This window comes from Capra hircus, chromosome 18, assembly GCF_001704415.2.
Source record: "Capra hircus breed San Clemente chromosome 18, ASM170441v1, whole genome shotgun sequence".
Lineage (NCBI taxonomy): Eukaryota > Metazoa > Chordata > Mammalia > Artiodactyla > Bovidae > Capra > Capra hircus.
In genome coordinates this window covers 52273373-52284876 of record NC_030825.1, presented here as the reverse complement: position 1 = coordinate 52284876, position 11504 = coordinate 52273373, and the positions used below count along the sequence as shown (strand labels likewise).

General features: G+C 45.3%; 1 protein-coding gene across 1 annotated transcript; it reads right to left on the bottom strand.

The window, feature by feature from the left end:
• On the bottom strand, positions 2188 to 11477 carry LYPD4 (LY6/PLAUR domain containing 4). Its single transcript, XM_005692577.2, has 6 exons — positions 11384 to 11477; positions 10595 to 10717; positions 3832 to 3983; positions 3485 to 3628; positions 2707 to 3033; positions 2188 to 2456 (listed from the first exon to the last, which is right to left on the bottom strand). The coding sequence occupies exons 3-6, from the start codon at positions 3896 to 3898 to the stop codon at positions 2254 to 2256; spliced, it is 741 nt and encodes a 246-aa protein (XP_005692634.1). The 5' UTR covers positions 3899 to 3983; positions 10595 to 10717; positions 11384 to 11477; the 3' UTR covers positions 2188 to 2253.

The window sequence follows — 11504 nt, the reverse complement described above, 5'->3', positions numbered from 1 at the left end:
TCAGTTATACGATGAATAGGGTCTGAGGATCTAATGTATAATATATTGACTATTGCTGATAATACTGTATTGTATAATTGCAGTTTGCTAAGAAAATAGAGGGGTTTCGCAGGCGGTGCTAGTGGTAAAGAACCCATCTGCCAAAACAAGAGACATAAGACACAGCTTTCATCCCTGCGTCGGGAAGGACCGCTGGAGGAGGGCATGGCAACCCACTCCAGTATTCTTGCCTGGAGAATCCCATAGACAGAGGAACCTGGCAGGCTATGGTCCATAGAATCGCAAAGACTCAGACACGACTGAAGCAACTTAGCATGCCTGCACACAAGAGAGTAGAGCTTGTGTTCTCACCAGAAAAAGAAAAAAAGGAACATATGTAAGGTGGTAAATAAATGTGTTAGTTAATACAATGGTAGGAGTCCTTTTACGATATATATGTATATCAAATCTTCATGTTGTACACTTTAAATATATTGCAGTTTTGTCAGTTACATCTCACTAAAACTGGAAAAAAAAGTGACCTTGCAGCATGAGTTTAGCTGGCTCAAAACATATCTCACCCATGTCCCACACACCCTTTGTATACAAGTCCATTTTAATAAATTTTTTGCATCAAAAGAAAAAAGAAACCCTAGCAGACACTAACACAATATCTGACACATACCAAATAGATTGTATTTAAAAATCACCCTGTTAAAGTAAAAATAAAAAAAATTTTTAAATAAATAAATAAATAAAAATCACCCTGAAAGCTGCAGTTTGAATTTTATTGTCTTTAATGGAAACAAGTCTTTATTAAGTCACTTTTAATACCAGAAAAATGAAACTCTTAAAATTCTCTTTATAATAAATTGATATCCATGCTATGTCTATCTCTTTTTAATATTTAAATATATATTTATTTGGCTGCTTCAGGTCTTCCCTGATGTTGTTGTTCAGTCGCCCAGTCATGTCTGACTCTTTGCGACCTCATGGACTGCTGCATGCCAGACCTCTCTGCCCCTCACCATCTCCCAAAGTTTGCCCAAGTTCATGTCCATTGCATCAGTGATGGCTCAGCGGTAAAGAGCCACTGAGTGGCTTCCCCTATGGCTCAGTGGTAAAGAATCTGCCAGCTGCCAGTGCAGGAGACGTGCGTTCTATCCCTGGATCAGGAAGGTCCCCTGGAGAAGGAAACGGCAACCCACTCCAGTGTCCTTGCCTGGGGAATCCCATGGACAGTGAGCATGGCAGGCTACAGTCCATGTGTCCAGCGTTGGACACGACTGAAGCAACTTAGCAGCACGCACCCTCCAGTCTTAGTTGCAGCACACAAGCTCCGGAGCTCGCGGGCAACAGTTGTGGCATGTGGGCTTAGCAGCTTCCTGGCCTGTGGGAATCTTAGTTCCCCCACCAGGGACTGAACCCGAGTCCCCTGCATTGCTAGATGGATTCTTAACCACTGGACCAGGGAAGTCCCTTTTTTAAAAATTATATTTCCTTTTTAAAAAATATTTATTTGGCTGCATCAGGCCTTAGTTGTGGCCAGTGGGATCTAGTTCCCTGACCAAGGGTTGAACTCAGGCCCTGCTTTGGGAGCACAGGGTCTTAGCCACTGGACCACCAGAAGTCCTTTACCATTAAATGTGTGGTTTTAAACTTTACTCAAAGTGAATCCATAATCCCTATGGCTTCCCTGCAAGGCCTTCATTTTAAATACTGACCTGGCTGCACCGGGTTTAGCTGCAGCACGAGAGATTCTCAATTTTCGCTGTGGATTGTGGGATCTTCAGTAGCAACATGTGAACTCTTAGTTACGGCATGTGGGATCCAGTTCCCCGACCAGGAATCAAAGCCAGGCCTCTGAATTGTGAACACAGTGTTGCAGCCATTGGATGGCCAGGGAGGTCCCAAGCCTTAATTTTAAAGGGGAAGAAATGGAGGCCCAGAAAATAGAGGAGATTTGGCCAGGATCTCAGTCAATGGCTGAACCCAAGCTAGAAAACTAATGCTCCCAGGAGGAAAAGGGGAGCGTTTGGGTTCCTCCAGCACGCTGGCCATGATTCTGTCACTTTGCCAATGATCCTCCTCCCGGAGCACCCTTCACAGTGAGCACTGCACATTGCCTGTCCCTCCCCTCTGCCTGCCACCCCTCTTCAGCTCTTTCACAACCCCACAACCCGCAAGGCCCACAAGACAAGGCAGAAATGCAACTCTGTAACTTTATTTGGCTCTGTGAAAAGGGAGGGGTGTTGGCCTGGTCCAGCTAGATCCTCAGCCCTTGAAGGCAAAGAGGAGGCCTAAGAGGATGCCCCAAGAAGGACTCCGACAAGGGGTCCCTGCACCAGTGAACAGGGCCTTCTCTATGACGTTGACGACCTCAGTCACTCTGATGCTCCCGATATGGTGAAAATGGGCTAAAACACTGGTATGTTCACGCGCACAGCCCATGAGGAGGAAGGTGGTATTGAGAAACCCTGCAAGGAAGAGAGAGGGCAGTCAGGGACACTTGCAAAAAGCAAGTGCCCTGCCCCTCCTTCCAGACACACCTCACCAACCAGGACACCTGCTCGCCCCTCAAAGACCCGGAATCAGGCACCTTCCCCTGTTCCCCTTGGAATTCTGTGCCACGACCCCCAGCACCTCTCCAAGCCCCACCCGCCTCCCTCAGAGATGGAGAGGCAGTAGGCATGGAGCAGACATCTGAGAAAGTCTGTGTCCTCTCACCTGCCTGGAGTTTCACTGTGGAACTGTAACACTTAGTAGCGTCTCTGGGGCAAGACTCACTGGAGACGAAATTTGGGAGGCAGCTCTTAGAGTGCTCGCCCACACAAGTTGGGCAACTGTGGGAAGAAGATGTTAAAGTCTTGGGAGTCCTGGCCTTGAGGTGCAATATAGCATCCATGTTGGTGAGGTTATTGCAGAGATAGGTCCGGCAGACCCGGCTATAGGAGGCGACGGACAATCCAGGTGGCGGAACCAGGTAGGAGACTTGCGGGGGGTAAGATGAGGCTGGGCTGCAGCCTTTAAAACCCAGGATTCCCCTTCTGGTCCCTGCGGAGCAGAAGATTGGAGAGCTCTGATCAGTGTCATTGGCCACACCCAGTCCAACCTCCCACCCCCACTCCACCCTACCCCACCCTGCCCTTGCTGCTCACTCTGCCTCACCACCAGCTTTGCGTCTTCCCTCCTGTCCACTCGCTGCTCAGATCTCCCAGGTTTTATCTGTCTCTCCTCACCCCTTTCTCCACAGGAGGAGCCCCTCTGCTCCTCTCTCCCGTGTGTCCCAAACTTGTCTTCTCTCCCACCTCCATTCTGCCCTCTTATCCAGCCCACAGCACAACCAGCTGGGTCCTGCCCCTCTCCTGCTGGTGTCTGGAAGTTGTTCCCAAAATACCACCGGGTAAATATCTGGAACTGAAGTCCAGAGTCCCTGGGTGCTGGGAAGGGAGGTACAGGTCAGAAGAGCAAGCCAAAACAATGTAGCAAAGTCACCCCCGCCCACCTGCCTCGATGAACACCAGCGTCTCCTCACAGCCCTCATTCAGTTTACACACCATGCTCCTCAACAGAAACCATTGCCACCTATGGAGACCTACAGCTCTGAAGAGCGAAGATGTCGCTTCATAGCACAGAAGAGCTTCAGCCCCTAAAGAGAGAATCTTTATCTGGTCAACTGCTCCTCACATTGCTTTCTCAACCCTTGAGCTGCCAATCAAGAGCTCAGCCTCCACAGATCTTGTCCCCCAAGGGACCCAGATAGTCAGGTTTCCCTCCCCCAGTGGCAGGAATCCAGGCCCCCATCCTCCCCAGCCAAGAGGGTCCCAAAGCATCCAGCCCCACAGGACATACAAGGCAGAGAGGAAATGGCCCCCAGGAGACAGAGCAGTTGCATGGGGCTGAGATGCTGGGGCCCCATGGTCCTGTGTTTGGGTCCTGGATTCTGGAACCAATTTCAATCTAGGTCTCAAACTCCGTTCTTGTTGGCCTCTAGATCACTGTTTCTGAAGCAGAAAGTTGATTATCAGTTCCTGTGACATAGGCTCCCTGAAACCTTCAGGGACACAGGTCTTCATCTCCATGGTCTTTCCTCCAGCCTAACCTGAACCCACTCCATGAGCTTCTCAAATCCTGACTCTCACTCTCCCGCTTAGTTTCTGCTGTTGGAAATGGTGCTGAGCAGAGAAAGCTGGCTTATTCAAAGGATCACTATTTATACAGGCTGTTCTCCATCCAGAGACAAGGAGATCAGAACAACAAATGTGTGAAAGTCAACTGATGCATTACTAAGTAACCCCTGACGTAAAAAAAGAAATGAGAAAGTATTTAGTACTGAATAACAGCAAACATGCTACATGTCACACACACACACACACACACACACACACACAGGTGCATGTAAAATCTGATGAAAACTGAACAAGGTCTGTAATTTAGTTAAAAGTGTTGTTGTTGTTGTTTAGCCACTCAGTCGTGTCAGATTCTTTTGCAACTCTGTGAACTATAGATGGACAGGGAAGCCTGGTGTGCTGCAGTCCATGGGGTCGCAAAGAGTCCGACCCGACCGAGTGACTGACTGAACTGAACTAAACTGATGGACTGTAGCCCTCCCAGGCTCCTCTGGGAGAGGAGTCCATGGGATTTCTCGGGCAAGAATACCAGAGGTTGCTATTTCCTTCTCCAGTGGATCTTCCCAACCCAGGGATCAAACCCACATCTCCTGCATTGTGGCAGGATTGCTTACCACTGAGCAACCAGAGGAGCCCCAACATACTGTACCAATGTTAATTTCCTGCTCATTTACTACAGTCATACAGAATGTCCCTATGGGGAACCAGAAGAAGGGTTTTATGGATTCTATACACAATTTTTGCAACTTCTTGTGAGCTAATACTCATTTCAAAATCAAAGTTTTTTTAATTGGACAATGATTTCTAAATCAATATTTAGAAGTAAATTTATAATTTAAGTACATTTATCAAGAAACAATAAGGATTATAAAATATGCTTATGAATTAACTCAAGAAGTTATACAAGGGACAACAAAGCAACCTCCCCAGAAAGGAATAAAAATGATGACCAGAAATCAATGAAATTGATTACAAAAAAACTATTTACAAAAAACTAACATTCATTCTTTGACAATATTACTAAGATAATCCTCCAGCTAACCTACTCAAGAAAAAAAAAAGAGAAGATGCAAATAAAATGCAGAATGAAAAATAGGAACTGAAAGACATTATACGTTCTAAGAATAATAAAACTGTCATTAACAACTCCACATTTGGGACTTCCCTGGTGGTCCAATGGTCCAGAGGTTTGATCTCTGGCTAGGGAACTAAGACCCCACATGCCACAGAGCTACTGAGCCCATGCACTCTAGTGCCCAAGCACTACAACTAGAGAGAAGCCACAAAACGAAGAACCCTCATGTTGCAACAAAGACCCAATGCAGCCAAAAATAATTTTCTTAAAATATATATTTAAAAAACAAGTCTACACTTACAAATTTGAAAATTATCTGCTTCATAAGTGGATAAATTTCTAAAATAATATGAAATGCCAAAATGGTCATAAGAAGAGTGTATGCAAAGTCTTAAACCAAAAAGACTGGACAAAGATCTCAGGCGAACTGATGAGAAAAAGAGAGAAATTTCAGTAGGGAAATAGGCCAAGTATATGAAAAGGCAATTCTCAATTCTCAGAAAAGCAAACCAGAAAGGCTAACAAGCACATGAAGAAACACTCGTGCTCAACAATAATCATAGAAATTCAGTGTATCCAAATGAGCATCTACCAGACTGACAAGAGATCAGAAAGCTGGAAAAATATGAATGTTGGTAGAACTATGGGGCTGGAGAGGCCCTTGTGCATTGATGCTCATGGGGTAGTTGTGGCCAGGGATAGGATCCTCTTCTGGACCCTGAAGAATGGAGGCACCAAGGGTTCTGATCAGTGTCTCAAGCCCAAAGTATCATTCATCGTAAGAAGTCTGGCAATACTTAGCCAAATTAGTTTTCAGTTCAGTTCAGTTCAGTTCAGTCGCTCGTCGTGTCTGACTCTTTGCGACCCCATGAACCGCAGCACGCCAGGTCTCCCTGTCCAATACCAACTCCCAGAGTTTACCCAAACTCATGCCCATCGAGTCAGTGATGCCATCCAGCCATCTCATCCTCTGTCGTCCCCTTCTCCTCCTGCCCCTAATCCTTCCCAGCAGCAGGGTCCTTTCCAATGAGTCAACTCTTTAGATGAGGTGGCCAAAGTATTGGAGTTTCAGCCTCAGCATCAGTCCTTCCAATGAACACTCAGGACTGATCTCCTTTAGGATGGACTGCTTGGATCCCCTGGCAGTCCAAGGAACTCTCAAGAGTCTTCTCCAACACCACAGTTCAAAAGCATCAATTCTTTGGCACTCAGCTTTCTTCACAGTCCAACTCTCACGTCCATACATGACTACTGGAAAAACAATGGCCTTGACTAGACGGACCTTTGTTGGCAAAGTAATGTCTCTGCTTTTTAATATGCTGTCTAGGTTGGTCATAACTTTCCTTCCAAGGAGTAAGCGTCTTTTAATTTCATGGCTGCAATCACCATCTGTAGTGATTTAGGAGCCCCAAAAAATAAAGTCTGACACTGTTTCTACTGTTTCCCTGTCTATTTCCCATGAAGTGATGAGACCAGATGCCGTGATCTTCGTTTTCTGAATGTTGAGCTTTAAGCCAACTTTTTCACTCTCCTCTTTCACTTTCATCAAGAGGCTTTTTAGCTCCTCTTCACTTTCTGCCATAAGGGTGGTGTCATCTGCATATCTGAGGTGATTGGTATTTCTCCCGGCAATCTTGATTCCAGCTTGTGCTTCTTCCAGCCCAGCGTTTCTCATGATGTACTCTGCATATAAGTTAAATAACCAGGGTGACAGTATACAGTCTTGACATACTTCTTTTCCTATTTGGAACCAGTCTGTTGTTCCATGTCCAGTTCTAACTGTTGCTTCCTGACTTGCATATAGGTTTCTCAAGAGACAGGTCAGGTGGTGTGGTGTTCCCATCTTTTTCAGAATTTTCCACAGTTTATAGTGATCCACACAGTCAAAGGCTTTGGCATAGTCAATAAAGCAGAAATAAATGTTTTTCTGGAACTCTCTTGCTTTTTCCATGATCCAGCGGATGTTGGCAATTTGATCTCTGGTTCCTCCGCCTTTTCTAAAACCAGCTTGAACATCTGGAAGTTCATGGTTCACATATTGCTGAAGCCTGGCTTGGAGAATTTTGAGCATTACTTTACTAGGGTGTGAGATGAGTGTAATTGTGCGGTAGTTTGAGCATTCTTTGGCATTGCCTTTCTTTGGGATTGGAATGAAAACTGACCTTTTCCAGTCCTGTGGCCACTGCTGAGTTTTCCAAATTTGATGGCATATTGAGTGCAGCACTTTCACAGCATCATCTTTCAGGATTTGAAATAGCTCAACTGGAATTCCATCACCTCCGCTAGCTTTGTTCATAGTGATGCTTTCTAAGCCCCACTTGACTTCACATTCCTGGATGTCTGGCTCTAGGTGAGTGATCACACCATCGTGATTATCTGGGTCGTGAAGGTCTTTTTATTTTTTTAATATATATTTATTTATTTGGCTACATGGGGTCTTAGTTGTAGCATGTGGGCTCTGGCTCCCTGACAAGGGATCGAACCCAGGCCCCCTACATTAGGAGCTCAGAGTCTTAGCCTCTGGACCACCAGGGAAGTCCCGAAGATCTTTTTTGTACAGTTCTTCTGTGTATTCTTGTCACCTCTTTTTAATATCTTCTGCTTCTGTTAGGTCCATGCCATTTCTGTCCTTTATCAAGCCCATCTTTGCATGAAATATTCCCATGGTATCTCTAATTTTCTTGAAGAGATCTCTAGTCTTTCCCATTCTGTTGCTTTCCTCTATTTCTTTGCACTGATCGCTAAGAAAGGCTTTCTTATCTCTCTTTGCTATTCTTTGGAACTCTGCATTCAAATGGGTATATCTTTCCTTTTCTCCTTTGCTTTTCGCTTCTCTTCTTTTCACAGCTATTTGTAAGGCCTCCTCAGACAGCCATTTTGCTTTTTTGTATTTCTTTTCCATGGGGATGGTCTTGATCTCTGTCTCCTGTACAATGCCATGAACCTCCATCCATAGTTCATCAGGCACTCTATCAGATCTAGTCCCTTAAATCTATTTCTCACTTCCACTGTATAATTATAAGGGATTTGATTTAGGTCATACTTGAATGGTCTAGTGGTTTTCCCTACTTTCTTCAATATAAGTCTGAATTTGGCAATAAGTAGTTCATGATCTGAGCCACAGTCAGCTCCTGGTCTTGTTTTTGTTGACTGTATAGAGCTTCTCCATCGTTGGCTGGAAAGAATATAATCAATCTGATTTCGGTGTTGACCATCTGGTGATGTCCATGTGTAGAGTCTTCTCTTGTGTTGTTGGAAGAGGGTGTTTGCTATGACCAATGCGTTCTCTTAGCAAAATGCTATTAGCCTTTGCCCTGCTTCATTCTGTACTCCAAGGCCAAATTTGCCTGTTACTCCAGGTGTTTCTTGACTTCCTACTTTTGCATTCCAGTCCCCTATAATGAAAAGGACATCTTTTTAGGGTGTTAGTTTTAAAAGCTCTGGTAGGTCTTCATAGAACTGTTCAACTTCAGCTTCTTCAGCATTATTGGTTGGGGCATAGGCTTGGATCACCGTGATATTGAATGGTTTGCCTTGGAAATGAACAGAGATCATTCTGTCGTTTTTGAGACTGCGTCCAAATACTGCATTTCGGACTCTTTTTTTTGACCATGATGGCTACTCCATTTCTTCTAAGGGATTCCTGCCCACAGTAGTAGATATAATGGTCGTCTGAGTTAAATTCACCCATTCCAGTCCATCTTAGTTTGCTGATTCCTACAATGTCGACATTCATTCTTGCCATCTCCTGTTTGACCACTTCCAATTTGCCTTGATTCATGGACCTAATATTCCAGGTTCCTATGCAATATTGCTCTTTACAGCATCGGACCTTGCTTCCATCACCAGTCACATCCACAACTGGGTGTTGTTTTTGCTTTGGCTCCACCCCTTCATTCTTTCTGGAGTTATTTCTCCACTGATCTCCAGTAGCATATTGGGCACCTACTAACCTGGGGAGTTCCTCTTTCAGTATCCTATCATTTTGCCTTGAGCAGCAGTTGCTTGGGCACAGGAGGGCTGAGAGGAGCTACTCCATGTTCAAGGTCAGGAGGGGGAACCGTGAGGAGATACCCCTCATCCAAAGTAAGGAGCAGTGGCTGCACTTTACTGGAGCAGCCATGAAGAGATACTCCACATCCAAGGTAAGAGAAACCCAAGTAAGATGGTAGGTGTTGCGAGAGGGCATCAGAAGGCAGACACACTGAAACCACAATCAAGGAAACTAGCCAATCTGATCACATGGACCACAGCGTTGTCTAACTCAATGAAATTAAGCCATGCCTTGTGGGGCCACCCAAGACAGATGAGTCATGGTGAAGAGGTCTGACAGAATGTGGTTCACTGGAGAAGGGAATGGAAAACCACTTCAGTATTCTTGCCTTGAGAACCCCATGAACAGTATGAAATTAGGTTTACAAATAGCTATTTCTGGTATATCCTAGGTACACAAAACAGAGATTTCCACCTTCAACTACAAAAGAACACATAAAAGGATGTGGTAGTATGGTGGGAATAGTGAGCTGAAGGCAACATGGGCATCCCTCCCCAAGACCAAGTGAACACATAACACACAGGGGATGCATACCATGGAATATCATGTACTAGTTAGAAGTAACTGGTTAGCTGTACACATCACATGCACATGGATGGATCATAAAAACACTATGTTGATTATTTTTAATAATAAACAGCTCAATGTCACTTGCATAAGTTAAAACATCATGCATAGAAAACACTGCACATCCAAGAACACACACAGACTAAAAGAGATATGCGTGTGCCATCTTAAATGAGCACCTGTGGGACAGTTAGGGAATAAAAGTGGGGAACTGGGGATTACTGGAAATTAATAAAATGCTGTAGGTAGTACAAAGTTCTTAAGACTTTGAACTCAAAGACAGACCAAGGTTGGAATCTTTACCTCTCCACTGACTAGCTGTGTGATCTTATGCCTCCTATTGAACTCATTTATAAAACATATTAAAAATATATCTCATAGACTCACTATTAAGATTATTAGCATAAAGTTCCAGGCAAGTGTTAAGCTCTCCAAAATGTTGCCTGCCTGTTCCCCATCTCTCTCTCTCTCCACTATCTAAAAGATCAACGTCAATCTCTTTAGCTGGCATTCAAGGCTCCCACATACAGGCCACCCTTCATCCCTCAGACGGGCCCCAAAGAACCTTTCCAATTTTGTCTAGTACTGCTCCCCTGCACAGCAGTCCAGATAGAGGTCACTTCTGCCATACTTTTCTGACCAGAATACCTGACACAGAGGATCTTTAACCCAGAAATCTGCAGCAAACCAAGAAGCCAACACCAGCAGAAAAGATGGGGCACGGAAAGGGGGAATGAAGGCAGACAAAGGATCAAAGGAGTTGGACTGAGCAGGGGACAGGGCACACACCTGCCTGGAATGCAAAACCACAGGCCCCAGCAATCTGGGTACAAGCACGGACACAACCAAAAAGACCGGAATAAAACCCTAAAGAAAAAAGGGTTGAAGTAGTGATCAGAGGAGACACCATTCCTACAAGAGAAACCACACTGAAAAGGAGGAGCAAATTAATGGAACAGAAACTTGCAGGGAAAGAGAGGACGAGCAGCAGAGACAGCACACTCCGGAGTGGCAGAAAAATGAGAAGTTGGGCACAGAGATCGGGTTCTGGGGTGGGGAGGAGACTATCTGAGAGGCTCAAAGACAGAAAAGGAGACAGGGCAGGATGCATAGAGAAAAGGGGACAACACAGAGGATGGGGGTGGGGAAACAGTGAGATGGGTCTATTAGAGATGCACAGAGAAGGCTACAATTACAGAGTGGAGGCCAGAGAATGGGGTGAAACCCGGGAGGAAGATGAACACAGAGGGTGCAAAGTGTTAAAAATCACAGAAGTATCTCGGGAACCAAAGACAGGGATAGGAGGGGAAGGGGGACAGTCTATGAGAGGATGAGGCATATGGAAAGAGGGTTTCAAAAATCAGCAGGATGAACAGGCAAAAAGAGAGACTCCAGAGAAGGAAAACGTCAAATTTAGGGAAATCAGCACGGACACAGCCAATAAGAGACAGAAGGAAAGGGCCACAACGTTAGAAGGTGGGACCTGGGAGGGAAACACGGATATCACAGGTAGGGGAACATAAAAGGAGAAATGTAGATCGTGAGTTGGGGTAGTGGGAGAGAAGTGAAAAAACACACGGGCGTCCACGCAGTGAAAAGCCGCTCAAGTCAAGTCCTGGCCACCAAATGCTCCAGAGGCGGGGCGGCGCCGCTCAGGCCGGAGGACGAGACTGCGCATGCGCCGATGAGTCCAGGTCAA

What these genes read in the sequence shown, in the direction of transcription:
- LYPD4 (XM_005692577.2), bottom strand. Translation starts at nt 3,898, where the DNA reads ATGGGGCCCCAGCATCTCAGCCCCATGCAACTGCTCTGTCTCCTGGGG. An exon ending in GGCCATTTCCTCTCTGCCTT is followed by an intron (nt 3,629 to 3,831) that starts GTATGTCCTGTG and finishes TTCTCTCTTTAG; the next exon opens with GGGCTGAAGCTCTTCTGTGC. An exon ending in CACAGTGAAACTCCAGGCAG is followed by an intron (nt 2,457 to 2,706) that starts GTGAGAGGACAC and finishes TCTTCCTTGCAG; the next exon opens with GGTTTCTCAATACCACCTTC.